The sequence below is a fragment of the Nematostella vectensis genome, chromosome 15, assembly GCF_932526225.1.
Source record: "Nematostella vectensis chromosome 15, jaNemVect1.1, whole genome shotgun sequence".
Lineage (NCBI taxonomy): Eukaryota > Metazoa > Cnidaria > Anthozoa > Actiniaria > Edwardsiidae > Nematostella > Nematostella vectensis.
The window spans coordinates 4,320,738-4,347,762 of NC_064048.1; the positions used below are offsets into that span (position 1 = coordinate 4,320,738).

At 39.7% G+C, this 27,025-nt stretch overlaps 2 protein-coding genes across 5 annotated transcripts; one reads left to right on the top strand and one right to left on the bottom strand.

Annotated features, from left to right (window-relative positions):
- Positions 1–9,941, bottom strand: LOC116619983. Of its 4 annotated transcripts, none has more exons than XR_007306772.1 (15): positions 9,803–9,941; positions 8,809–8,908; positions 8,011–8,065; positions 6,683–6,765; positions 6,362–6,434; positions 5,505–5,575; positions 5,129–5,226; positions 4,539–4,617; positions 4,277–4,339; positions 3,961–4,025; positions 3,339–3,370; positions 3,107–3,151; positions 2,803–2,919; positions 1,863–2,130; positions 1–1,324 (listed from the first exon to the last, which is right to left on the bottom strand). XR_007306772.1 is itself a non-coding variant. In XM_048722794.1 (15 exons), exons 2-15 carry the CDS (start codon positions 8,901–8,903, stop codon positions 1,734–1,736), a joined length of 1,077 nt encoding a protein of 358 aa, XP_048578751.1. In that variant the 5' UTR covers positions 8,904–8,908; positions 9,803–9,941; the 3' UTR covers positions 1–1,733. The 4 variants fall into 4 exon arrangements, 2 of the variants coding, with proteins under 2 accessions (XP_048578751.1, XP_048578750.1); XR_007306771.1 differs by having other exon boundaries at positions 1–1,539; positions 1,850–2,130; XM_048722794.1 differs by having other exon boundaries at positions 1–1,780; positions 1,977–2,130.
- Positions 9,942–10,212: 271 nt separating this feature from the next.
- On the top strand, positions 10,213–17,900 carry LOC5515657 (WD repeat domain phosphoinositide-interacting protein 4; the record flags this gene model as incomplete). The annotated part of the gene is made up of 10 exons (XM_001635718.3): positions 10,213–10,363; positions 11,586–11,663; positions 12,210–12,317; positions 12,523–12,705; positions 13,254–13,333; positions 13,444–13,566; positions 13,959–14,044; positions 15,539–15,640; positions 16,408–16,526; positions 17,366–17,900. Coding segments are annotated over 10 exons (1,140 nt in total), but the record flags the coding sequence as incomplete, so codon positions are not given.
- Between the last annotated feature and the right edge of the window lie 9,125 nt (positions 17,901–27,025).

The following is a 27,025-nucleotide window of genomic DNA, read 5'->3' on the forward strand; positions in this document are numbered from 1 at the left end:
TTACCGTAATGCATTTATTATCAAATAAAACCCTCATTACACGGCTCACAGCCTCGATAAATACATAATACACTAATAACATAATTTAAACACTTTGCCACCATCTCCTATCTTTACGTGAACCAAAAAAGTGCATATAGTAATATGTATATCCCTGCTTCAATTAGGTTGCACTCTAGAATCCATGTCACAGCCCGCAGGGGTTCATGGGTGGGGTAGAAATGGGTTTGCCCTGGTCTCTGGAAGCCATGGAAATTTTTTTACTGGTACATTTGTAAGCATTTATTATTTTTTATATACGCTTATTTGTTGATTTGTTTTATACCCATGAGCACTGTGGGAACTACACATGCCATTCTAGTGTAACCTTATTTAAAGGAGGTGTAAGAAGGGAGTGAAAGACTTTCTTGTGAGGCAAGCTCACACGGACAGCGCTTTTAATTTGGTTTGGGACGGGGCTGGAACCTGACAAGAAAATCTTTGTCTTTTAAGACGAGTAATTTTTAAAATAAGCATCCTCAAGGACGCGAAGTAAATCATATTCATAAGCGACGTTTTTATCGGTAAAATCGGACTTTGCTGATAAAAAAAAACATGATCCCAACCTTTAAAATATTTTCTCATCTCTGTTTGAGAATGAATTAGAATGATATGGAGAACATCATGCCAACAAACACAACAAGCTTACCCGAACGTTCCGAAATAAATTCTAGTAGTAGGCTGCAAAGTAAACGATTTGGAACTCAATGAATGAAAACAAAATATTTCAGGATTCTAGACACAATTTCTTTTTCTTGGATTGAAGGCGGGGCGACTCGCTTTTTGGATCGAAGGTCTGTCAGGTGCTAAGTGTTGGACGACTCATCTTTGACATATAACCCTCTGGGTTCAGACGTCTGTCAGGATTGAAGGTCTATAGGGTATAAGCAGCTAAACAGTAAATGTTATGTATCTAGCTCCGAGCCTCTCTGCCATGTTGTTAGTGTTTGACTTACACTGGAACGATGCCATGTAGAGACTTGCCGTCTACTCTGCTTACGCACGTAGGTAATACCACGATAGGTGTTCGGCGATAGCCTCTTAGCTCTGAAACAGGTAACTATATGGCCTTGTGAGCTTTGCCTAGTTTTGCCCACTGTTAGCTAAGTCTGTTTGGATGGCTGTTGTGTGACTTCTTAATGTGGATACCCGTTATAGGCCGTTACGCCTCCCCATTATTTCATGCTACTGGCGCCATACGCTGACTGTGTCTCCGTGGCTGGTGCTTATCCGGCACCTTAAATAGGTGGGTATGCCTCCCCTCTATTAGTCTTAGGTGACTGACCTATTAGTGTCCATGGTGTCATACGATGGCTTCGCCTGTGTGGCTGGTACAGAACTTTGTAGATACCCTATGTAGGCGGGTATGCCTCCCCTCAATAAGTCTTAGGTGACGGAACTATTAGTGTCCATGGTGTCATACGATGGCTTTGCCTGTGTGGCTGGTACAGAACTTTGTAGATACCCTATATAGGTGGGTATGCCTCCCCTCTATTAGTCTTAGGTGACGGAACTATTAGTGTCCATGGTGTCATACGATGGCTTCGCCTGTGTGGCTGGTACAGTACTTGGTAGATACCCTATAAAGGCGGGTATGCCTCCCCTCTATAAGTCTTAGGTGACGGAACTATTAGTGTCCATGGTGTCATACGATGGCTTCGCCTGTGTGGCTGGTACAGTACTTGGTAGATACCCTATATAGGTGGGTATGCCTCCCCGCTTTGAGTTTTGGGTGACTGACCTAGTAAAGTCCATAGGGCAATACCATGAATGTGTCTGGATGGCTGTTACTTGGCCGACACATTGAGACTTAGGTGACTGACCTATTAGTGTCCATGGTGTCATACGATGGCTTCGCCTGTGTGGCTGGTACAGTACTTGGTAGATACTCTATATAGGTGGGTATGCCTCCCCGCTTTGAGTTTTGGGTGACTGACCTAGTATATTCTTGCCCATAGTCCCATACGATGAGGCAATCCCAGGAAGTGATGTGGCTCGCCCTTGTGACGGCATGAGTGGAGCTTGCGGGTGCTCGTAAAGATGTTTGTAGTTGAAGCTTGTCCCGCGAGGCCTGAACTCAGATGTGAAATTCTGAGAAAAAGAAACCACAAATAAGGAAAGACTGATATTATAAGAATTCCTGTCATATCATGTTCTTTCGTGCTGTTTTTTATCTAGTGTTTTTCATTCTGTGTATGTCAAACTTGTCTCTGTTATACACTGAACAGTATGTTTATGTGAAAAGCAATTGGCAAAGCCAAAGCTAATAAGCCAATAAACTATAAAAACTGAACTAGTTATTCTTATTGTCCTTAGAACTTGTCCTTGTCATCGGGAGGAGCCTCCTTAGAGGGGGTATATTTCGATCATCTTCCTAGCAAAGTTTCAAACACTATCCTTTTTAAAATGTATGATTTAAAAATCATAAATCATCCAAAACAATGTGACAGTTTTGAGCACTATTCGTTTTTTTTTTACACTCAAAAAAGACCCCTTTTAGTGAAGTAAAAGACAGTTTGACACGTTATTAAATTATCTGATCGTTCTGTCAGCCTACATTTTGTCTTCTTATCAAAATACCAAATAAAGGGTAGGAAGCATTCATTTTCATCACGGATTTTTTCTTTTTTCTTTTTTTTACTCAATTTGGTAAATGAAGTATTAAAGTCTGTCTTTAGGGGGTTGTGCCAGCTCATAATTTGTACTTCAATTTAATTAAAAACAATTAGAAAAGTGGCTGACTTAGGCTCTTTAATGACCTACCCCTGAGTCATGCGCATTGATGTAGACTGGTACTCGCTGCTCTGCCTCGCTCCAATCATTATTCTCAATTCCAAATATGGCAGCGATGGCCCAAAGTGGTAGCAACCACTGAACAATCTGATGGAAGGAGTGAAATATGGCGTAATGAGTGGGAATGGTATTTAAGACTCACTACAACAGTATAGAGTACAATAATGAAAAGAGTATTTAAATATGAATGCAATAACCAACCTAAAACCATTTGGAATATTCTGGGGATGGCCGCTTAACAAGGCATGATCCAATATTATGAATAGTGACTTACTTTAACTGTAATATAAATAGATGTGTAGCCTACAGCCGTGTTCACCTAAATAGGATAAATCAACCCAATAAATTAACCAATTAATAAAACAACAATCAATCACTCAGCCAAATATTCGCACAATAAATAAATATATGAATCAGCCATGCAATCTATCAATCAATTAATCAATCAATCAAAAACAATCAAACACATTGTTGCTCTGTTCAAGATTAATAATAATTCTACTTACAAATACACCTTGGCACAAATTTGTAGGTCCAGCTGAGAGATAAAATGAGAAAGTCAATTAGGGCACGATTAGGGTGATAATGTACTCGTTTATGCTTATGCTACTGTAGTATAACCCTTTTTACTCACTTTCTGCCATGACGATGACATGGATAACACTTACACATTGCAATGACAATGTCATGTATAATACTTAATACTCACTTATTGCCATGACAATGTCATATATAACACTTTATACTCACTTATTGCCATGACAATGTCATGTATACAGTAATACTTTAAACTCACTTATTGCCATGACAATGTCATGGATAACACTTTATACTCACTTATTGCCATGACAATGTCATGGATAACACTTTATACTCACTTATTGCCATGACAATTTCATGTATAAAGTAATACTTTATACTCACTTATTGCCATGACAATGTCATGGATAACACTTTATACTCACTTATTGCCATGACAATGTCATGGATAACACTTTATACTCACTTATTGCCATGACAATGTCATGGATAACACTTTATACTCACTTATTGCCATGACAATGTCATGGATAACACTTATACTCACTTATTGCCATGACAATATCATGTATAATACTTTATACTCACTTATTGCCATGACAATGTCATGGATAACACTTGCTGCAGAGGAAATCTCAAACACAAAGATAATCCTGGGAATTAAAGGGAAAAAAGTGAGAAAACCTTCAAAGAAAACAAGTTAGTTAAGCAAAAAAAAAAAAAAAACAGACAATACTTTGTGTTTGTAATCTTCTGCATACAGAGATTAGGTGAAAAAATAAAAAGTGAAAGATACTAAAACCACTAGGGGCACAAAGGCACAAAAGCCTATTTTTTTATGGTGTAATGTTTAAATGCCATACAATACTCCCAACTTGGCAAAGGACCACATTCTGTGACCTACCCCCACAAATCTCTCTTCTGTGTTGTTCTGTCTGTTTCTTGCATGTGGATATTGTTTAATTCCCTGTAACACAATACGATAACTGTTACCTAAGACCTCATGTAAAATAACTGTAAAAAATGGTGTTAGAAGTACTTGGTAATAGACAAGAGCACTAAAATGATAGATATTACAGACACTAGACACTGATAAAGAGGTAGGAGCCTTGAAACATCTGTAATATAATAACTACCTTTTTTAGCTCTATGTATGTTAAAAATACCTGACAATAATAAGTCCAGCAGCAAGAAATATCTGCACAATGACAAACTCCATACACGACATGAGCAGCCATTCTGGTTCTGTGGAGATAAACACAAAAAGAATATGGCGTTGTTATTAGATTAACGTCTTTCAAAGGCAGAAACAAGTAGAAATACTACCAAAGAATTCATATAACGGACAGATAAAGGGGTTGTGAATTGGGTATTCTGTTGTCATGGTGAAAAACACCTTAGCATTAATGGTATTCTGTTGTCGTGGTTACACTTACCATAGCACTCATGGTATTCTGTTGTCATGGTGACAAACACCTTAGCATTAATGGTATTCTGTTGTCGTGGTTACACTTACCATAGCACTCATGGTATTCTGTTGTCATGGTGACAAACACCTTAGCATTAATGGTATTCTGTTGTCGTGGTTACACTTACCATAGCACTCATGGTATTCTGTTGTCATGGTGACAAACACCTTAGCATTAATGGTATTCTGTTGTCATGGTTACACTTACCATAGCACTCATGGTATTCTGTTGTCATGGTGACAAACACCTTAGCATTAATGGTATTCTGTTGTCGTGGTTACACTTACCATAGCACTCATGGTATTCTGTTGTCATGGTTGACAGGCCGACAATACAAGTCACCAGCATGTAGATCACCAGTAGTATAAGAGAAGGAACCGACCATCTGCAAGTTATTGGGGAGAGAAAAAAGAATTATAAAAAAAAAAACAAAGTAAAACCTAGTAAAATATTTTTTTTAGAAGCCCTTGTCAACCACACCTTTGGTATTGTTTACATTCAATATTGAAAACCAAATTATGGGAAAAAAATCTTGAAATGACCAACTAAAATAAAAGTTTTAGACCTTATCTATACTATATAATTATAATACGCTAAGGAATGGACTGTTGTCCATAATCCTTTTAACAAGTCCCTACAATGTAGGGGTGTTTGAGAACTTACAGTCTGATATTATCCTCTTGTCTTGTCATGCGAGCAGCGAGCAGGCAGTGGAAGTGTGTGACAACAAGGACCTGGGGTTAGGAAGTGTTAGTAATGACCTGATGACCAAGCTCAGGTGTGTTGCTAGGGTTGTGTTGCTAAGGGTGTGTTGCGAGGGGTGTATTGTAGGGTTTAGTTGCTAGGGTTGTTCTGTTATGGGTGTGAGGCTAGGGGTGTGTTCCTGGGGAAGGGGGGGTTCAGTGTTGAGTGATAGGGATGCTCGTCAGCAAATTGGAAAAATACCCCTAAAAATACTGGCACAAAAAAATTGCTACCACCCAAGAAGCCCTAAAAATACCAATTCTAAGAGAAAAGCATATTTTTTCTCCAATACCCCCTAAAAAATACCTGAGGCCCGAAATATGACGAGCATCCCCATCAGGTCGACATGGGAAGATCCCCCCCCCCCCAGGGTGTGTTGCAAGGAGTTGGTTGCCAGGCTTTTTGTTGCAAGGTTTGTGCTGCTAGGGGTTGTTGCTAGGGTTATATTGCATGGGTTGGGTTGCTAGGGTTGTGTTGTTAGAGGTGTTCTTATAGGGGTGTACTTCTGGAGCTGGGTTGTTTGGGCTGTATTGTTGAGGCTGTGTTGCTAGGGTTGTGTTGCTATGGTTGTGTTGCTACGGTTGTGCTGTCAGGGTTTTGCTGTCAGTTGTGTTGCTATGGTTGTGTTGCTATGGTTGAGTTGCTAGGGTTGTGTTGCCAGGGTTGTGTTACTAAGATTGTGCTTCTGGAGTTGCTAGAGTTGCTAGGGTTGTGTGTATTTGGGTGCATGGGTCATATTGGCTATGTTGAGAAACAATGATGATGATATAAAGTACCTGGCATGTCGTCTTCAGGAACTGTGTGATAAAGTGCACAGCTGTCTTTGACAGATAGATCCAGTTCAATCCACTTAAGAAAAGAAATGTAACCAAGTAAGAAACTGAAATGATAGCTGTTGACAGCAATATGATAAAAACAATTGGCTATTCATATATCTCTCTTCGTAAACTTTCTACACAGGATTGTCTTACATTCATGATTCATGTTCATTCACAATTTTGGTCCACTAAGAAATAAACAATACCAAAAAATTGCCTTTAAGATACATGGAACAACTTTTTTTATTTCAAGTAAAAAAAATATAAGGTGTGACATACCATAAAATGCAGTTGATGATGCCGCTATAGTAAATAATGTACTGATTTGGCAGTGAGTGGTGATGGCTATGCAGTTTAAACACCTATAACCATGAGAAAAGAATTAAACTCACACATGTATAGGATGCACATGTAATACAGCAACAGTATTAACAGGGGCATACAGAGTGCACTATCCAGAAGAGGTGAGGGAAGTTATTTCTGAATGCACTTTAGGGGAATAAAACATTTTGAACTCCCACCTTGTGTATTATTAATAATACACAGACCGCAGAGTTTGCCTTAACATAAAATATCCAAGGGGTTCTCTGATGAACCGTACTTTACCAAACATGTAAACAGGGCTTCTGGAATTACGCGGAAAAAAACTCAAAATTATGCGGGATTCTTTGCTAAATTATGTATTAAATAACGCGGAAAATCAATCATTATGCACTAAATTATGCAAGATTTTGCAATACATTTTTCTTTAAATATCAAAATTTTGCGGGATTCTTTATTGAATTATGCGCTAAATTACACGGAATATCAACCGAAGGAAAGCACGAAATAACTTAAAAAGGTTAATTTTTGCGTGAAAATATCTTAGGCAAGTTTTCATTGGCTCCTAGCCACCAGCCAATTAAAAAAGGTATTTTATTATTAGTCCTAGGCCTTGGCGGTTTAGCAAAGAACGCCTAGTCATTTTATTTGTTTTCGAAATTCAGTTCGAAATATCGCACTCTTACGAAGAATATCTCTCTTTTTTTACGAGAAATAGAGGTAAGAACCCTAAAAGAACACATCAGCTGTGAAGCCAAATTCCCGAAGCCCTGTATAAAGAGTGATAAGGTCATAGTAAAAGTTGAACCTTTTTAAATAAGATTGGGGTTGCCTAAATAATATGCTGGCTACTAGAATGTAAACAGCAGTATTTGTAGGGCAGTATTGTGTTTACCAACCCTCTTTCCCCTTTGAGATTTTTTTGCCAAGTTCGTCCCTTACTGTTCCCCAGGGGTTATTTTTCTCGTAAGCAAAACGTTAAAAGGGAAATGCCCCTGGGTGTCCGAGGATGCCCTCTTTCCCCTTTGGGAAACCCAGGATAATGCCATCTTGAATGGCCCTATTTTTAGACAACATAGTAATATGGGAAGTATAAATGTTAGTAACAAATAGGAGGAAGTACAGCCCCATTTATGCCACACTCATTAGCCAGCCTTCCACTAGTACTTAATGTAACAATTTAATGTTTGTGGTGCCAAAGATAATAGCACTATAATATAGCTTATATTGTATAACTACTGTTTACTGTACAACTTTTAGTTACAACAGCGAGTACACAGTATTACCTTGAAGACACAAATCAGGCATGTCACACATGCAAGAAATGCTAGGCTTGAGTCTCTAAAAAAGCAAAATGGTGATTGGAAAAATAATACAAGTTATTGAGAAACAGTCAGGCATCATTACTTTAGAAGATAAAAGGGCAGATGCTTGTTTCAAATCTATGCAAAGTTTAAGTATCATTGTCATTAATATTATCATTATTAACATCAAAATTATTTTTCAACCATACAATACATCACAATATCTAATTACCACATATCTACAGAGTATCTTTTTGACATGCAAGTTTAAGTAACATTGTCATTCATATCATCATTATTAACATCAAAATCATTTTTCAACCATACAATACATTACAATATCTAATTACCACATATCTACAGAGTATCTTTTTGGCATGCAAGTTTAAGTAACATTGTCATTAATATTATCATTATTAACATCAAAATCATTTTTCAACTATACAATACATTACAATATCTAATTACCACATATCTACAGAGTATCTTTTTGACATGCAAGTTTAAGTAACATTGTCATTAATATTATCATTATTAACATCAAAATCATTTTTCAACCATACAATACATCACAATATCTAATTACCACATATCTACAGAGTATCTTTTTGGCATGCAAGTTTAAGTAACATTGTCATTAATATTATCATTATTAACATCAAAATCATTTTTCAACTATACAATACATCATGATATCTGATTACCACTTATCTACAGAGTATCCTTTTGACATTGTCACTCAATCATTCACAGGAGCCATAATGACATGTACATACTTACCGGACACAAGACGCGGAGTTGTAGGTGCCAAAGCATCCCGTATATGCATAAGAATAATGGATTACCGAGCTATTGGAGATAAGAGGCCTGTCCATTATGCCTGTGATGATAAAATATTCAAGTATCAAAGACTGACAACCATGGTTTTCCAAAATAATGTATCAAACAATGGTCCTAAACAACCAATTGAAAAGAAATGAATTAATGAGAAAATTTATTAGGTTTTCGAGCAGTCCATGGACAAAAATTGTGTACCAAGAAGAGGGGGAAAGGCAAGCCGGTATGTCAACATCCAAAACAACCAACTGAAAAGAATAAGTTAAGCTTGTCTTTTTTAGCATGCCAACAAAAATAAAAATAAAAACAAAATAATACAAAAATGTTGATTTTACATAGGATATCCAGCCCACACAACTAAAAGCTTACATCAACGTCATTTATAACAAGGCTGACTCATAACTCGTAGGAACAATAAATCACTGGCAATACCTATTACGACTGGGGAGGAGGTTTACCAAGATGAGAGAGGGAAATCGCGTAAACTGTCAAGAATCACGGCTAAAACGGAACCAGATCAATCTTCGTCAACAACTTCAAGAAATTGGCTTTATTACAGATATATTGGGTGAACAAATTAAAGATAATATTCGATACACGAACATTTCGTCAGGTTTGCCTACACTGTTGTGACTTATTTGTTAATTCAAGCAATAACACTAAAAAAGCTCGAATTTTGTACTATTGTAGCTACATGGATTAACAAAATACAATATTATCGTAAATAAAAAAGATTTCATTCAACACGTGGAACGTTTTTCGATTCCGCTAAATACGTCACATATCGGCAGTACACGTTATCACATGCGTAACGTAAGATAATGCGCTTACAACAACACGTGAAAATAGCGGACAAAATCATCACAAACCTCGTTTTTTTGTACAATAAGAACACCGTACAGTGACAAAAAAACCTTGCTGATTATTTCACACTCACCTTTTCACATGGAAGTCGATATAAAGCAAATAACCCTCACATTTTCGCGGTATTTCGGAGGATAGTTCAAGTTTCGAGAAACTGCTGAATCGAAGAGATATTATACGCCTTTACACGTCCCGCGTGAATTTTCTCAGCGGGGAGGGGTGCGTGATAAAATATTCTTCTATATAGCATCACCTCAGATATGGTCAAATCTCAAATACTCTAGATGTTATAGGGTTGAAAAAAGTATTGATAAACAATATTTTGGTTAACAAGAGGATATTTAGGGTGAAGAAATGGAAAAAAAATACGCATTGACACAACACCTTTTTACCCCTCCATAGAGGAAAGTTATATATTATGGCTTGGTCGCTAAGACAATTATCCGGTTTTTTCAGGTTCTGTTTTTGTTTTGATTCCACAGGAATCCCAAGGGTATACAAGAGAAAAACAAAGATGGCGGAGTAACCAGACTGAAAGAAGCAAAAAAACCTCGATTTTCCCCTAATTTTCAATTTGTCGACGCAATTACAATGCAGAATGGAGTACTTCATCTCGCATTCAACCAGGATCAAGGTAAAACACACTTATATTTTTTTTTCTAATATCTTTTTGCTTTTAAAAGGAACTCGAATGATTTCCTTCAAAATAAACGTAATGTGCCATTTTTAGGCTTTGCGTAATTTCTTGTAGAAATTTCGGACAATATTCAGTTTCTTTTATCTCTTTTTGTTGAACAAATTTGATTTTATTGCCTAAAGAAAGGTATAGATTTGATGCACACATTCTTTTTCGTCAACATTGGAATTGACGAAAACGATTGTATCCCATTGTACGAACTCAAAATTGTATCTCATTGTATGAACTCGAAAACGATTGTATCCCATTGTATGAACTCATATTTATTAGGGCAATTAAATCAAATCCAGGGCCGTAGCAGGGGGTGGGGCACTGGGGGCACATGCCCCCCCCAAAAAAAATATTTTAAAAAATTATAAGGAAATGACCAGTAGGGGCATGGCTGTGCCCCCAAATGTTTTCTTGATGTTTCAGTATTGTGCCCCATCAATATTTCAACAGACTATTATTGGTAGCCTAGGCTCACGGTGAAGGGAGAAGGTCTATTACAGAGTTTGAATAAGCCAACTTTAGCTTGTTAAGCTGAAATAGATATTCTGACTTTAATATAAAACAGTAGTCTGTTGGTGTTCTAGCCTCTCCTGCCAGAAATCGCCTTCTAATTAGAAATTTGATCTGCCGATTGGACTATAAATTGCACAAGGTTGCAAACTCCCACCGCTGCCGTTTTCAAATGTGCTTTAGATGCATAACAATCAACTCACCCGCATTAGGCAGGTGTCACAAGATTTTGGACCTCACCACAAGCCTAATTTTTTTTTAATGTCCATACATTCTTTGTATTTGATACATCCTCTATACACAATTTTACAAGATTTCTGTCCAAGTTGGGTTGACAGCTATGGAGGAGTCAATCAGTCGATTAGAAGTCTAGCCACCCAAATAAACATCCCAGAATGAAACATGTTTAACCTTCCAACCATAATTGTCAATAAGCTATCAATCATCCCTGTTTTGCTGTTTGATTGGCAAGGGCATTTCTCATGAATTAAAATAAAAAAAACATTGTTCCATCTACTTTGAATGGAAATTCTTGGAATACAAACAATAGAGCCCAGACCAAAATGCATACCAGCTGGGATGAGGTGCTATTGTTTTCCTCAAGGTCCTTTCCGCAAACTGTTTTTGGCTTTTTGTTCACTTTGTAACTCATTTTCAGGCTGTTTTGCCAGCGCACTGGATAGCAAAGGGATCCGGATTTACAATACAGAACCACTGTCAGAAAAGGCCAGATTGGGTATGGTGTCCCAAGAGGATCATGGGCCAGTTTTGCCCAGGCTTTCTCTGTCTCTGTCCCTTCAATAGGTTACAAGGAGAACATAATTAGTGAAGGGAGGGCAGGCGCTTTACCAGGATTGGGGGAGGGGGGGAGTGTGCAATCATAGGTATCATATGGAAAAATCAAAGTATATGAATATTCCTTAAGAAATGACCCACTTTTTGGCCCCCAAGGGGGGTGTGCTTACCCTGGGCACCTCCCTGTTTACACGCCGGGAGGAGGGAGGGGTCCTCAGAAGTTTTGTTTGAGTGTTAAGAAAACACTGTGGGTTCATTACACAGTAAAGAAGGATTGTGTATCAGGAAAACAATGATGTACAGTCGCGTCAAAAAAATTTTTAAACAAATTTGTGTGTGATAGGACATATACAATACTGCAGATTGGGTGATCAAATTCTTCATAAACTGTTTTTGTTTCCTAAAAAAGGCATTATCTCTAAAGACAACAAAAAAATTCCAGAGTCAGCAAAAAATTAACTGAGGTATGGTATTTTTGTACTCCTAGCAATGACCAATGAGCTGTACCAAGTTTCACAAGTTCATATGCTTCACAGAACGAATCTCATAGCAATTGTTGGCACAGGTCCAGGCGCACGCTTCTCTAATGACAAAGGTATGAACAACACCTAATTCCTTGCAATTGTTGGAACTGGTACAATATACACTGGTACTTATTTGTCCAGTATACAACTTTCTAACAGTCCTATCTGCCCTTCCCTAACTTTTTTGCCAAAAGCAGTAATTTCCTCATTAAACCACTAAGAGCGTCCATGTATCAGACTTTTTTGTTTATCCTTACTCCTTTTATTTCTTTTTAGTTTATGTATGGGATGATAGTCGAAAGGAACTGGTCCTTGAGATGACTTATGGATCCCCCGTCACCACAGTCAGAATGCAAAGAGACAAGCTTTTTGTCGCTCTAAGAAATAAGATTCATGTGTACTCATTCCCCAATAATGTGCTGAAGCTCTTTGACTTTGATACAAGAGATAACCCGAAAGGTATTAAAAGCAAGAATCAAGCAGCACCATTGAAAGCATAGTTTGTGGAGAAACATAGTTTCAGTACTGTTACATTTTTTATGCTAACTTTCTTACTTGTCCTGGTGGCCAAAGTCAAGGATCAGACCTAGGAGCCGGCCCCTGCCCCCCTGTTTACAGATATGATGTTTAAAAATAACAAGAAATATAAGGAAATCCACAGAAAAATGAATCCAAGCCACTCTTTCTTAAAACGCTTGCTCTGCACCCCCCTTTCTGGAACTTCTGGATTCGCCCCTGATAGTTTAAAGGACATTATAGGAAATTTTATTACATATATAAGTACTTATCGAAAATACTTAGTCTGGAGGAGGTATTACTATACAGGGGTAGGGGTGACTTTAACAGTATTTCAAAAATCTGGAAACAGCTCAAATTTTTGTGGTATAACCAAAAGTTTACAAGCTAATTGAATGTCCTCCGATCAGATATGTACAAAATTGGTTTTGGGTTGTTGGAAGTTGTAACAAAAAATGTTTTTCCAGGTTCTTTTTATCAATTGTTCTCAGGTCTGTGTGAAGTATGCCCCAGCCTAGAGAGACCAATACTGGTATTTCCTGGCCGAAAGTGTGGTAGTGTCCAGTTAGTGGTATGTATAATCATTGTTCTCAGGTCTGTGTGCAGTGTTCACTAGCCTACAGAAACCATACCTGGTATTTCTTGGTCGAAAGTCTTCAGTACCATCTTTTTTTGTTTTAGGACTTATTGAATAGACAGCCAGACACATCTAGTGCGCCACTAACTATCAACGCTCATCAGGGTGAGCTGGCGGCTCTTGCTATCAACCAGCAGGGTACCCAGGTGGCTACAGCATCACAGAAGGTGAGGGTCATCACCATCATCAACCACTAGGGTACAGTATCACAGAAGGTGAGGGTCATCACCATCATCAACCACTAGGGTACAGTATCACTAAAGGTGGGTCATCACTATCAACCACTAGGGTACAGTATCACAAGCTGGGTCATCGCTATCAATCAGCGAGGTATGGCAGAAGATGAGTCAGCCCCTCAACAGGCGTTTTCATCTATAAAATGAAGGAGAAGAGACTAATGATCATCTCAAGAGTATTAATCTCCCTTCCTTCCTACCCCCGTTGCCTGCAAATACTGAAAAGGAAGGTTTTGAGTTAATTTATAGAGATACAGTAAAAGCAGGCAAAATAATAATTCTTACCACTATTGACATAATCTGTTTTGTGATATCTTGTACAGGGAACGCTGATCCGGGTATTTGATACGCAGAGCAGAACACTCGTGGTAGAGCTCCGCCGAGGAGCAGACCCAGCTACTCTCTACTGGTGAGTACCCTGTTACCATCTACTGGTGAGCTCCCTGTAACCCTCTTCTGGTGAGTACCCTGTTACCCTCTACTGGTGAGTACCCTGTTACCCACTACTGGTGAGTACCCTGTTATCCCCTACTGGTGAGTACCCTGTTACCCCCTACTGGTGAGTACCCTGTTACCCCCTACTGGTGAGTACCCTGTTACCCCCTACTGGTATTTACTCTGTTACCCTCTACTGGTGAGTACCCTGTTACCCCCTACTGGTATGTACTCTGTTACCCTCTACTGGTGAGTACCCTGTTACCCCCTACTGGTATGTACTCTGTTACCTTCTACTGGTGAGTACCCTGTTACCCCCTACTGGTGAGTACCCTGTTACCCACTACTGGTGAGTACCCTATTCCCCCCTACTGGTGAGTACCCTGTTACCCCCTACTGGTGAGTACCCTGTTCCCCCTTACTGGTGAGTACCCTGTAACCCACTACTGGTGAGTACCCTGTTCCCCCCTACTGGTGAGTACCCTGTTCCCCCCTACTGGTGAGTACCCTGTTCCCCCCTACTGGTGAGTACCCTGTTATCCCCTACTGGTGAGTACCCTGTTACCCCCTACTGGTGAGTACCCTGTTACCCCCTACTGGTGAGTACCCTGTTCCCCTCTACTGGTGAGTACCCTGTTACCCCCTACTGGTGAGTACCCTGTTACCCTCTACTGGTGAGTACCCTGTTCCCCCCTACTGGTGAGTACCCTGTTACCCTCTACTGGTGAGTACCCTGTAACCCTCTACTGGTGAGTACCCTGTTACCCTCTACTGGTGAGTACCCTGTTACCCTCTACTGGTGAGTACCCTGTTCCCCCCTACTGGTGAGTACCCTGTTACCCCCTACTGGTGAGTACCCTGTTACCCCCCTACTGGTGAGTACCCTGTTACCCCCCTACTGGTGAGTACCCTGTTACCCTCTACTGGTGAGTACTCTGTTACCCTCTACTGGTGAGTTCCCTGTAACCCTCTACTGGTGAGTACCCTGTTACCCCCTACTGGTGAGTACCCTGTTACCCCCTACTGGTGAGTACCCTGTTACCCCCTACTGGTGAGTACCCTGTTACCCTCTACTGGTGAGTACCCTGTTCCTCCCTACTGGTGAGTACTCTGCTACTCTACTGGTGAGTACCCTGTTACCCCCTACTGGTGAGTACCCTGTTACCCCCTACTGGTGAGTACCCTGTTCCCCCCTACTGGTGAGTACCCTGTTACCCTCTACTGGTGAGTACCCTGTTCCCCCCTACTGGTGAGTACTCTGCTACTCTACTAGTGGTGTTTTTTATATTCCCTTCTCCTTCTGCAAGGCGGCCATTGACATGCTGGCTGGTATATTGTATTGCTTATATGGGGCTTTAAACGCGAGTTTGTTTTTAGTATGGCATATATCCGCACCCACAAGAAGGGCGTGACTCGATCCCTCCTATAATACCATCTGTGCCCACATTTTTAAATTAAAACTCTGCAGCATCAACTTCAGTCACGACTCGGCCTTCCTATGCGTGTCAAGCGATAAAGGCACTGTCCACATCTTCGCGCTCAAGAACACCAAACTCAACAAGCGCTCCAGGTAATAAGCCTGTAAACCCATTTAGACTGCTTAAGGAATGTCAGTCAGCCACTCCTATTTACAATAAGCAGTCACCCATGCAAGAACCAGGCAAAGTCCTAAAAAACTTTGTAGTAGATCTTCCGTCATAGGAAACAGTAGCGGATCTAGGGATAGGGTTTAGGGGTTTTAACTCTCCCTCCCCGCTTTTGGCTGCCAGAAAACAAAATATAACAAAAAAACTACCCCCTCCCCCCTTTGTCACTGAGCCAATCCCCCCCCCCCTTAGCAAAAATTTAGATCCGCCCCTGTGAAATCTCATCTTTTCTTAATTATTTACACAGTTCCACAGGAAACCCAAATCGACACGATGACCGAAATTAGTGTTGCTCTCGCTTGCTCGAGCAAAAATGTCATGAACCATTTTGTTTTACGTCTAATGCTATGACTTGTGGACTTTAAAAGCACACTAGCATACACACATTGGCACCAGTCGGGCCAAGACGGGACGCTAGCACAGTCTATTACCCGTGCAGTTCGGCAACCATGGACAGCTGTTTCGTCCTTATTAGGACTCGTCAGCATGCCATAGCCGGTTTGCCTCAGTTAAACTTCATCGGCAAAAAAACTGCAGGGCGACTTCGACTCGAACGAAGTGCTTTAAACTTTTAAAGTCACAGATATGAAATCTCTAGTATCAAAAACGACGAAAGTGGGTCAATACCTCGGTCAGTACCTATGTGTAGGGCCTAACTATTGTAAGCTAAAATAAAAACTTTCTTGTTCAGCTTAGCGAAGGTGGGCTTTCTAGGCCAGTACGTGGAGTCCCAGTGGGGCCTTGCCAATTTTACCGTCCCCGCGGAAGTGGCGTGTGTCTGCGCATTTGGTCAAGGCAGTTCGGTTATAGGTACGTAAAGCAAGGGCGTGTCTCCACATTTGGTCAAGGCTGCTCGGTTATAGGTACGTAAAGCAAGGACGTGTCTCCACATTTGGTCAAGGCTGCTCGGTTATAGGTACGTAAGGCAAGGGAAGTCTGCGCATTTGGTCAGGGCTGCTCGGTTATAGGTACGTAAAGAAAGGACGTGTCTCCACATTTGGTCATGGCTGCTCGGTTATAGGTCCGTAAAGCAAGGACGTGTCTCCACATTTGGTCATGGCTGCTCGGTTATAGGTACGTAAAGCAAGGGCGTGTCTGCGCATTTGATCAAGGCAGCTCGGTTATAGGTACATAAAGCAAGCGCGTGTCTGCGCATTTGGTTAAGGCAGCTCGGTTATAGGTACGTAAAGCATGCGCGTGTCTGCGCATTTGGTCAAGGCAGCTCGGTTATAGGTACGTAAAGCAAGGGTGTGTCTCCACATTTGGTCAAGGCAGCTCGGTTATAGGTACGTAAAGCAAGTGCGTGTCTGCGCATTTGGTCAAGGCAGCTCGGTTATAGGTACGTAAAGCAAGGGAAGTCTGCGCATTTGGTCAAGGCAGCTCGGTTATAGGTACGCAAAGCAAGGGCGTGTCTCCACATTTGGTTAAGGTAGTTCTGTCATTGGTACGAACGGTAAGGGCGTGTATCTAAGCAAATTGCCAACGCAGCTCTGCCGTGTTACGTACGGCAAGGGCGTAAGGCAGCTCTATCAAACTGTTGGTACGTAAGGTAAATGGTTTACTTATTATAAGGTCAATCCATTAACAAAAGGAGTTTTAGAAGTCCACCCACTCATAAACTCACTCGTAGTTTGTTCTTTGATTGACAGCCGTCTGTCTGGATGGGACTTTTCACAAGTACGTCTTCACACCAGATGGGAACTGCAACCGTGAGTCGTACGATGTCTTTCTGGAGCTTGGGGATGACTGCGAGTTTTAGCCAATAGCAGCCCAAGTTTGCAATCGTGTCATGTGCTGGACCAATAAGACACTGAGTTCGCAAACCCATGACGTGTTGAACGAGCCAATGTGGGCTCAAATCCGTGATCCGTTGTCTAATCAGCAAATGAGAGCCCGATGTCACTGTCACGTGTCGTGTTGAGCCAATTAAAGCTCAAATAACAGCGGAGGTCGCATCCATGCTTCGCTTGAGCCATTGAGGATTTCCGGTTCTCATTCGGGGTTATTCGGAAATGTACTAGACCAGACTGTACAAGACACTGTTATTCATATTTAAGTATTTCTCTTTAAGACATATTTAGAAATATTCTAGATTGCTATAACGCGAAAAGTGTAAAATATGGCAATAGTACAATAGTAAAAATGAAAATCTTTAATTTATTAAAGACTAAATTTTCTACAGTCGCTTGTATCAGTGGCCATTGCTTATAAATTCTATTTTCTAGTCGCTTGTGTCAGGGTCCATTGTTCTAAATTGTATCCTGTTCGATTGTGTCTTAGCTTGTTTGCGTCTTATAATGTCCTCTTCTCTTTGTGGCATTGCTGCATTGTTTCATCTGCCCAAACACCAGCCACACCACAGAACAACTAGGCGCGTACCCATGATTGGCTGAGGCGGGGTGCTGCTTGATCAAAAGGTCACACTCAGTTTTCTTTGGAGTGTTTTGTGCCCGGCGTGTGCGCAGTCATAGGTATCTGATGGAAAAAGCATAGTATTTGAAGATTCCAGAAATGACACACGTTTTGGCCGCCAAGGGGGGGGGGGGGGGGGTGGGTAGGGGAGCATCCCGCGCACCCCCCCCCCCCCCTGTGTACGCACCTGACAACTACCAGAAACTGATCCACAAGACCCTATTAACGCCTGGAGAAGATGTCAGTTTTTCTTTCAAGGGCACCCAACGACGAAAATTTCACAACCGGCCTAAAATAAGTTAAGATACCGTTTTTATTCGTTTGCAGTCATTTTTTATACCATATAGAGCTTTCCTAGATATTTTTTATCTGTTCGGATTTGCTAGGCGAAATTACAGCCATCCGAAAAATCTAGTTATTCATCAACGAGGCATCCCAAACTCCTAGCGATTCTAAGATCCTAAAGCGAAATTTCTAGGTTGTCTCTTGTATAATCGCTCCCGAAAATACTAGGGTTCCTTTTTTTAAAGCATGTCGACTTTAAAATCTCCCGAGAATGGTGATGGTGGTAACAAAAGCAACTTCGAAAAACATATAGGTGATCCAGCTCTCTTCCCTAGAAACATAGGTGATCTAGAAATTTCCGAAGAAAGTAGACATTTCTTGGCCGACCCCGAAATCCGTAGGTGACCTTGCTTCCGAACAGAAATTGGACCGAAAATGGTCGTTGGGTGACCTTGTTCTTTGCAGCTGGCAAATGGGAAACCTAAAGATACCACTCATCAGCGCTTGCTGAAGAGTTTGTCGCTTTCCTTCCAAACGAAGGAGTTGGTGTGGTGGAGACGGTGGAAATGAAAGGCAACAAATCAAAGGTTTTAAGAAGCCCAAAATAAGGTTTCATTTCATGCTAAAATGAGAAAAATGTGACCTGGCAAGGGAAAACGTACACTAGAGAAGAAGTGTTCGGACTATGAACGAAAAATATCGTGACGGATTATGCAGAACGCTTTAGGATATTCAGAACAATATCAGGTTTCTACGAGAAACAATCTCCGATTTTCTCTTAAGATCATTTCTCCAAAGTCAAGATCGTTTGTCCTAAGGCAATATAGTTCTTCCGAAGACAAGATCGTTCTTCATAAATTGTTCATCACTAAGGTTAACACTCGAAGGGGAGAGCATTTTTCCGATTTTCAAGATCGTCTTCCGAAAAAAAGATCGGCTTCACGAAGACAAGAACTTCTTTCTGGGATTTGAAAAACGTACTAACTCTATCGAGAGTTAGTAACACTCTATCGAGAGTTAGTACTCTATCGAGAGTTAGTAACACTCTATCGAGAGTTAGTAACACTCTATCTAGAGTTAGTAACACTCTATCGAGAGTTAGTAACACTCTATCGAGAGTTAGTAACACTCTATCTAGAGTTAGTAACACTCTATCGAGAGTCAGTAACACTCTATCGAGAGTTAGTAGCACTCTATCGAGAGTTAGTAACACTCTATCGAGAGTTAGTACTCTATCGAGAGTTAGTAACACTCTATCGAGAGTTAGTAACACTCTATCTAGAGTTAGTAACACTCTATCTAGAGTTAGTAACACTCTATCGAGAGTTAGTAACACTCTATCGAGAGTTAGTAACACTCTATCTAGAGTTAGTAACACTCTATCGAGAGTTAGTAACACTCTATCGAGAGTTAGTAACACTCTATCGAGAGTTAGTAACACTCTATCGAGAGTTAGTAACACTCTATCGAGAGTTAGTAACACTCTATCTAGAGTTAGTAACACTCTATCGAGAGTTAGTAACACTCTATCGAGAGTTAGTAACACTCTATCGAGAGTTAGTAACACTCTATCGAGAGTTAGTAACACTCTATCTAGAGTTAGTAACACTCTATCTAGAGTTAGTAACACTCGATGAATGCTCTCTTGGTAATAGGGCCATGTCCCTTACTGGCAACCGTAGACTCGAGGTCCGTTTATGGTTAAATTTATTCATTAGATTAGACTTTGATAAGCATACAGGCTCGTACCCAGGGGGGGGGGATGCAGGGGGTGCGAACGCACCCCCCCCCCCCCACAACGGCCGAAAGTCTACTTTTGGTTCTCAATAGACGTGCTATTTGAAGAGAAAACTCAAAACCATAAGCTAGATCACTCTGGTGTGTAGCCATCTCCTACAATAAACGTCCCGTGGAGATACTGCAAAGGCATAAAAAATCCCTTTTTGTTCTTTCGGAGGTGATTTTTATCATAGAACTCCCTCCCTCCCACCCTCCCGGAAAAATTAGGTCCACTTTTTCGGATTTCGCACCCCCCCCCCCCCCCCCCCCCCCCCAAGAAAAATCCTGGGTACGGGCCTGGCATATTTATTTATCTTATTTACTTGCTTTCATCTCGCTACAAAATCAGAAGAAAAAAAGCGATGAAGCAAACGGACGTCGAGATCCCTTCCCACGGGGTTTCCTGTGCCCCAGATAGTCTAGGTTGGAATTACCCATAAGGCCTTGCGATTCTTAACACACGTTGGCGCCATTTTGAAAAAGCGGTGTGAGAACCGGACAGCTTCTTAGTGTCTGCAACACAGTTTAAATATGAACTTTCCCAGCATTTTTAAGCAAGAACTCGAAAGATGGATGTTGAGAATTAATTGAACCTTCTAACTGGTGTAGAGGAAGCTGAATTGTTCTGAAACATACCAAGAAAAGGTTGAGATTCATGAAGGTATCGTCTTCGATTTGCTGAGGTCAGCCGACCTCAGTAGATTTGTACGCGTTTTTACTGATCGCGGGAGGAAAAATCCCAACCCTTTAGTTTGCAAAAAGAGTGCCTATAGTCTTTAGAAAATTAAGTTCTGTTTGTCGAGCTGCCAAAATCCGATCCCTAAACAATAACCCGTAGTAGCAATATTACGTAAGACAATATTTTCGCCACTATTTATACGGTAAAAAGCTCCATTTTGAAGTATTTTTACGGCTTTTAAGAAAAAATAAAAAAACTTCTACAACTTTTTTTCTTCTTTCAGTGTATCATTTTTCCGTATAAAATTAACTATTTCAGCAAATAAAAAATGGGGGTAACCGACTTCGTTTTTCTGTCAAAGCGATTTTAAGTAAAAAACGCGCGCCTTTTGCTGTGTTTTCTTGTACTGTGGCGCGCGCGCACTTAATACCGGAAAATTCGAACAAACAGCGCGCGCCACTATGCGCAGAAGGGGTGCGCAGTGCAATTCAAGGGAATTACCTTAAAGTATATATACTGTGTCCAATAAATAGTTCCTTCACTTTTCTCCGCCTTATTGGGTGCCCTGTGTTCAGAGTGTTTCGCGGGAAATTCATGCGAGTTAGCACGTCGACATTCAAGTCAAATGCAATCAAAGTTTTTCCAACACATTTGTATGGGCATTGAAAAGCACAAATCCTTGCTTCATCGGCCCTGTCTTGGTGGTATTTTTGGTGGTGGGTTCCATACTACTTTGTGTGAAATGTGATACGAAGGTATGTGGCTTTATGTAAGATCGGCTGAGATCTGTTTTGTCGTACTTATTAACTTATTAAGTAAAGTCATATTTACGAAGAAAACATGTACCGACAGGACATCAGAATCTAACAATAAATGGAAGTTGAAAGTGGTTTAGAATCAGTTTTTATTCTATATAGTAATCTAATATTTAAGTAATTATTTATGTAATTATTGTGGTTGTTTCAAACCTCTTTGAAATAATTGTTTTCAAAATGCTTGCGCTTGGTGTCGTGCAAGAGGCAAACAAAAGTCTTCAAAAAGTGATATCCTGTCAACATTGTGCTTTATTATTTTTTTCGGCTGAACATTAACTGTGATTTGCTTGAAAACCACAAAGTTCTGGACTTCAATGGTGCTTTGACTGTCAGTTAGAAATACTTTTTGGGTCTCTGCCGAGAGCTAAAACATGGCGCTTTTGTAAGTGCTTTCTCTCCCCAAGAAAAAATGGTTGAATTGCAGCTTCTCTTTGCCTGATCATTTCAAAGTGGAAACCATTCCCGAAACCCCTTTACTTTTAGCTAGGGATTGTCATTCGTGTGGTTCTTGAGTTTTTTAGTTGCTTTTCTCGGTGAGAGGATGCCACACACTTTTTGTCAATAAAATTAGTCAATTTCATTGATTAGAATCTGATTGATTACCGGTTCTATAGAATCAATTTGCTGGGTCGAAAAGGAAAAGAACTTATTACTGTATAAATAAAATTATTAAAAATATTATATATAATGTATTAAAAATATCTAAATAATAGTATAATAGTATATATAAATAACAAAGCAATGCTGAACGATGTTTAAGAATTGATAAGAAGAAACTTTGTGTAATTTTTTTAAAGTGAACTCACTGTGACCTTACATAGTCCTTTTTCTTACATAAGATATCAAGCGTGCCATGCTTTGTCGTCTCAATGCCAACTGTGTCATGGACGCCATCCTGGATTTTCTAATTTCAACTCTCAGATTCATGTTATCTGTGCAGTGGAAACGCGAGTTTCGCGATTTCATAACTAAATATTTTGCCATTGTGTCAAAGTTGCCATTTTTCATTTGAAATGCGTTTCTTTCCTAATCTAAGACTTTTACAATGTAGTACTTTAAGTGCTCTTGGAGAGAATCTCGCAAAGAAGCAGTCATTTAAAATAAGAATGGTTGGAGCAGTCCTTCGTCGTAATCTTTTTTTTTTTAACTTGCAAATTCTTGAAAGCCAGCCAGTAGCACCTGATTTTGCTGCTGTGATAATTTTTTTTTTTTTACCTCTGTGTATCAGTAGCTCCTTTCTTTTTGATCTTGGCATCCCCCACGGCCTTTCTCTCAGATGTTCTAAGGTGTTTGTATCTGATCTTCTGGTTCACTTTTTGCTGGGTGTAGTGACACTCTGTGATTCCCACATTTTCCAGAGTCTGGTTTCTCATCTTCTCTGCGTGCATTTTGTCTTTATCTTTTGACATGCTGTGTTTGGCACTCCCTGTATCAGTTTGAGGCAGCTTATTTTTTTTTTAACATCTCATATACAGTATAAAACACATGTTGCAAAGTGAAGTTTATTTGGGGCGAGCCACTTTGATTGTGTTTTATATTATTGTTTTGGTTTATTAAATTTGTGCATTGTCATGATATCTTATTGGGGTTGGGTTAATTTACCGTGAAATATTGATTTAAAGTGAACTCCTTCCATAACACAAGCAATAAACTTTGAAATACCCCATTAACAATAGTAAATGATGTCATTGATTTAACAATCTAAGAATCGCCTGTGTTTGTGAGCATCAAATTGATCTCCATATGGGCGAAAAATCTCTTGGAAGCAATCAAATGGCAACCTCGATCTACCATGTATGTCGTCATTATGGTCCCTTTTTTCTGACTCTTAGAATAGAGGTGCTTGGACACGCAGTATTGTTCCATTTAACATGGCTAAAGGCCACAAATAATGCACAAAGCCATTGAAAAACAAAAACGAAACAAAAGTATTTTTAAAGAAAGGCAAAACAATATCACTTGATCAGTCTTTTTCATGTCAACTGAGATTTCATGATCTGTTAAAGGATTCTCAAAAAGATATTGCATTGGTGTTGTTTGGATGAGGGCCAGTTTTTTTGTGTGTGGACCCTTTCCTTTTAAACTTGATGGATATTATGAAGAGATTAAAACATCGACAAGAATACTGAAGCAAATGGTTGAATCATGAATAAAGTGAAAGTAATTGCATGTAAAGGGCTTCAAACGTTGGTGGGACATGTAACCAAGATATCCCACTGTTGAAAGTTTAACAGCAACATTTTCGTTTATGGGCTAGTTTCACCAGGTTCACAAGGAGTGTTTAAACGTGAAAATGGAACATGGAACTTGACACAGTCGCTCCTTATGTATGCTAGCTAACAGAAAGTCCTTTGGAAGCTAGGCACTTGACACTTAGAAAGGCTTTCCGATATGTTTATAAATGTTTATCCAATGGATGTTGCCTAAAAGCTAGCCTTGGACTGACATGTTTGCTGTAATGTTTACTATGCTGCAAAAAACGATGGTAACAAATTACATTCATACTGCACCAGTGCGGAAAAAAGCTTCACACGTGATTATTATGATTGGCAGCACTTCATTTTTGCTCATGTTGTTGTACTGATGTTACTCTTCTGTTAGTTGACAAGTACAGGTGGTGGTGTTAGATAACCAACTTTCAATTGCCTCTTGAAACCGGCTTGCTTCTTATTTTCCTTTTTTTTTTCTCGATTTTATATGTAAATGTAAAATCAACGTATTATCATAACTGATGGACAATTGAACACAGCGAGAACCCCTAAGTAATTTCGTGTTACTGTTTCGAATTTTGCTTTCTCACCCACAGTGATTCTGGTAATTAATTACTCATAACAAGCATTCCGAACGCGAATGCCTCTTGTCGCTCTCAGCTTGCCTGTAGTTGTCCTATTATTCTTGTTTATTCTATGTCTTAAGATATCGGGCTTAGGACAGGTTTAGAAGTACTTACTGCACGACATGGTCATTTATTCAGCTTCCTGGCCCAACAGTTTCTACTTGTCTTCCCCACGAAACACTATTGTTATTATTCCCGAGCACTTACCTCTCATTGAGTCTAAATAGTCCATTGTCTGTAAGGAGCTCAACTTTGTCCGATTTCCTTAGAAAATTGATGATTTTAAACTGCTTAAAGTGACACTGGTTCTTTTCGCTGACGAGCTTTCTGTCACATTAACCTGCGAATAAATATAACTGAAATGATTAGTCGACAGAAGTCCCACTGGAACCGAGGGTCAATCCTCAACTGTCGTTTCGCCAGGACTTTGTAAAAAATCAATTTTCAGTATTAAATTAAAAATAATAACCCTAAAAACTCTAAAAGCCCTACGCAATCATCAGGATGTCGGGTTATTTAGCCCGCCAACAAGGCCCGTGCTGTTGCAGTTTGGCAAACCAACCTTTATGAAGAAGCTTTTTATCAACTTTCTTTCACTTCTTTGTTTTCCAACCTTCAAATACTATCTCACCTATTCTTTTATGCTTGACCTCTCAGCTGCTTTTGACACAGCCAAAAAAGCAAAAACAACCACACACACAAAATTACTTAAAAAAATTGAAAAATTAGTGACAGCAGCCATGATATAATTTTCTTTCTTGAGCTTGTTTGACTGGGTATTGCTGAAGATAGGCCTCCCATCTAGTATTACCTGGTGCTCTGACTTGGATGCGGGTAACGAGTTTGCAGGCATGTGGTCACTCGTGTCAATAAATTTTCCCATTACAATCTGATTGTCCTGCTTGCCCTCGACCCGGGCGGCCTAGTACCGCTTGATAGTTTGGACTTCTTTGTTTGCTATTAAGTAGCACACACCACGAAATGGCAAGTGGGAATCAAGAAATCAGTCTCAGGGGGTGGGACCCGATCCTTTGTGGGCGCGGTCAGACTCTACTCTGAATATGTCTTAATGAAATAAAAAACAGATTTTCAAATGTTTTGATGTTGTTGTTGTTTTGAGTTGGTTTCCGTCCTTGTTCTTTATCTTCAACTAGAATCGCAGATGGTTTCTCAGCACATTCCACAGTGTCTCTTCTGGATTAATTGTTTACCTTATTATCTTGAAAGAATTTCATTGTCAGGCGGCCCTGTGTTTTGGGTTTGCGTCTTGGTCGAACCAATAGCCACCTGAAAATCGCTGATTACGCAAGGGAAGAAGTTTTCCTGTATACCAGTGAACTTAATTCTATTTGTGGCATCGCACTTGGAGATGTCATGCCTGTACATTGGCATTAAAAGGGTATCTTAATTGTACAAGGCCTATATTTGCCGAATTTTCATTTCTTCTTGAAAGCATTTCTTTATCAATAATTATAAAAGAAAAATATTAAAATAATCAATTAATTGACTTAGAGCGGATGGCCTGTTTAATATCTCTGATTTTAATAGATTCTTTTGTCTTTTAACGGTTGAGGTTTATGTCGGACCTCCGGAAAACTGGTGACAATGCGGCTTTAATCTACAAGAAACAATCAACTCAGGGTCTGACTTGCATATAGCACAGGTCAGTGCGTTTCTTTGTTTTACAGTTGCTAATAGAACCTCTGAGTAATGATGGTAGTCACAATATTAATCGCTGCAATCAAACTATAACTTTAACGAACGAGTTTATTGCAAATTGTTAGCGTTTAATCACTAATCCTATGTAAATAATGATGAGAGTTTTATATACATAAAGAACTACAAAATAATATATGTAACAGCAACTTCTTTAGGTCGATTTCAGCTGTCAAACTATTGCCAAGTTGAATATGTAACTTTGAAGAGGATCTATTGAAAGTTTTTATATATATATATATTTATATATCATCAATTCTCACTCCTGGTGCTAAGCACTGAGGGATGGACTATTAAAAAGTGACAAAAGCATTTTATAACATAGCTACATTCTAACATGCGCTCTGATTGGCTAATTTTCTATGAACAAGAAATGGATACACCATAGAGATATACCATAAAAGAAAAAAAATCATTGCTGACAACAAAAAGTTCGCCAGATAAATACTAGTAGCGACATTTCGGTAACTCTACAACCTTTTTTTGAGCTGCATCTTTCTACATATGATGAATGAGGACGCAGATTTCCCGTGTTTTTTCCTTGAAGAAAGGGAAAATGTTGTACCAATGGCAATGTTTTTAGAGAGTGAAAGTCGCCGATTTGAAAATCTGTCGGAAAAGGAACTAGAAAGCATTTTGTCGGAGAATTGTGCAATTTGAAAGGAAAATTATTAAGAATTACGGTAAAAGGACTAAATAGTAACAGTGACAACAACAACAATACCAATGAAACAGTTTTGCGAACTTTGTGGATTTATTACAAACAAACAATCAATTCTAACCTTTT

Bases quoted from the DNA above. Each gene is read 5' to 3' on its own strand.
- LOC116619983 (XM_048722794.1), bottom strand. From the start codon at position 8,903: ATGGACAGGCCTCTTATCTCCAATAGCTCGGTAATCCATTATTCTTAT. The intron at 4,618-5,128 runs GTAAGTGTAACC...TTATCTCCACAG, and splicing joins AGAATACCATGAGTGCTATG to AACCAGAATGGCTGCTCATG. The intron at 3,152-3,338 runs GTAAGTAGAATT...TATCCTATTTAG, and splicing joins ATTTGTGCCAAGGTGTATTT to GTGAACACGGCTGTAGGCTA.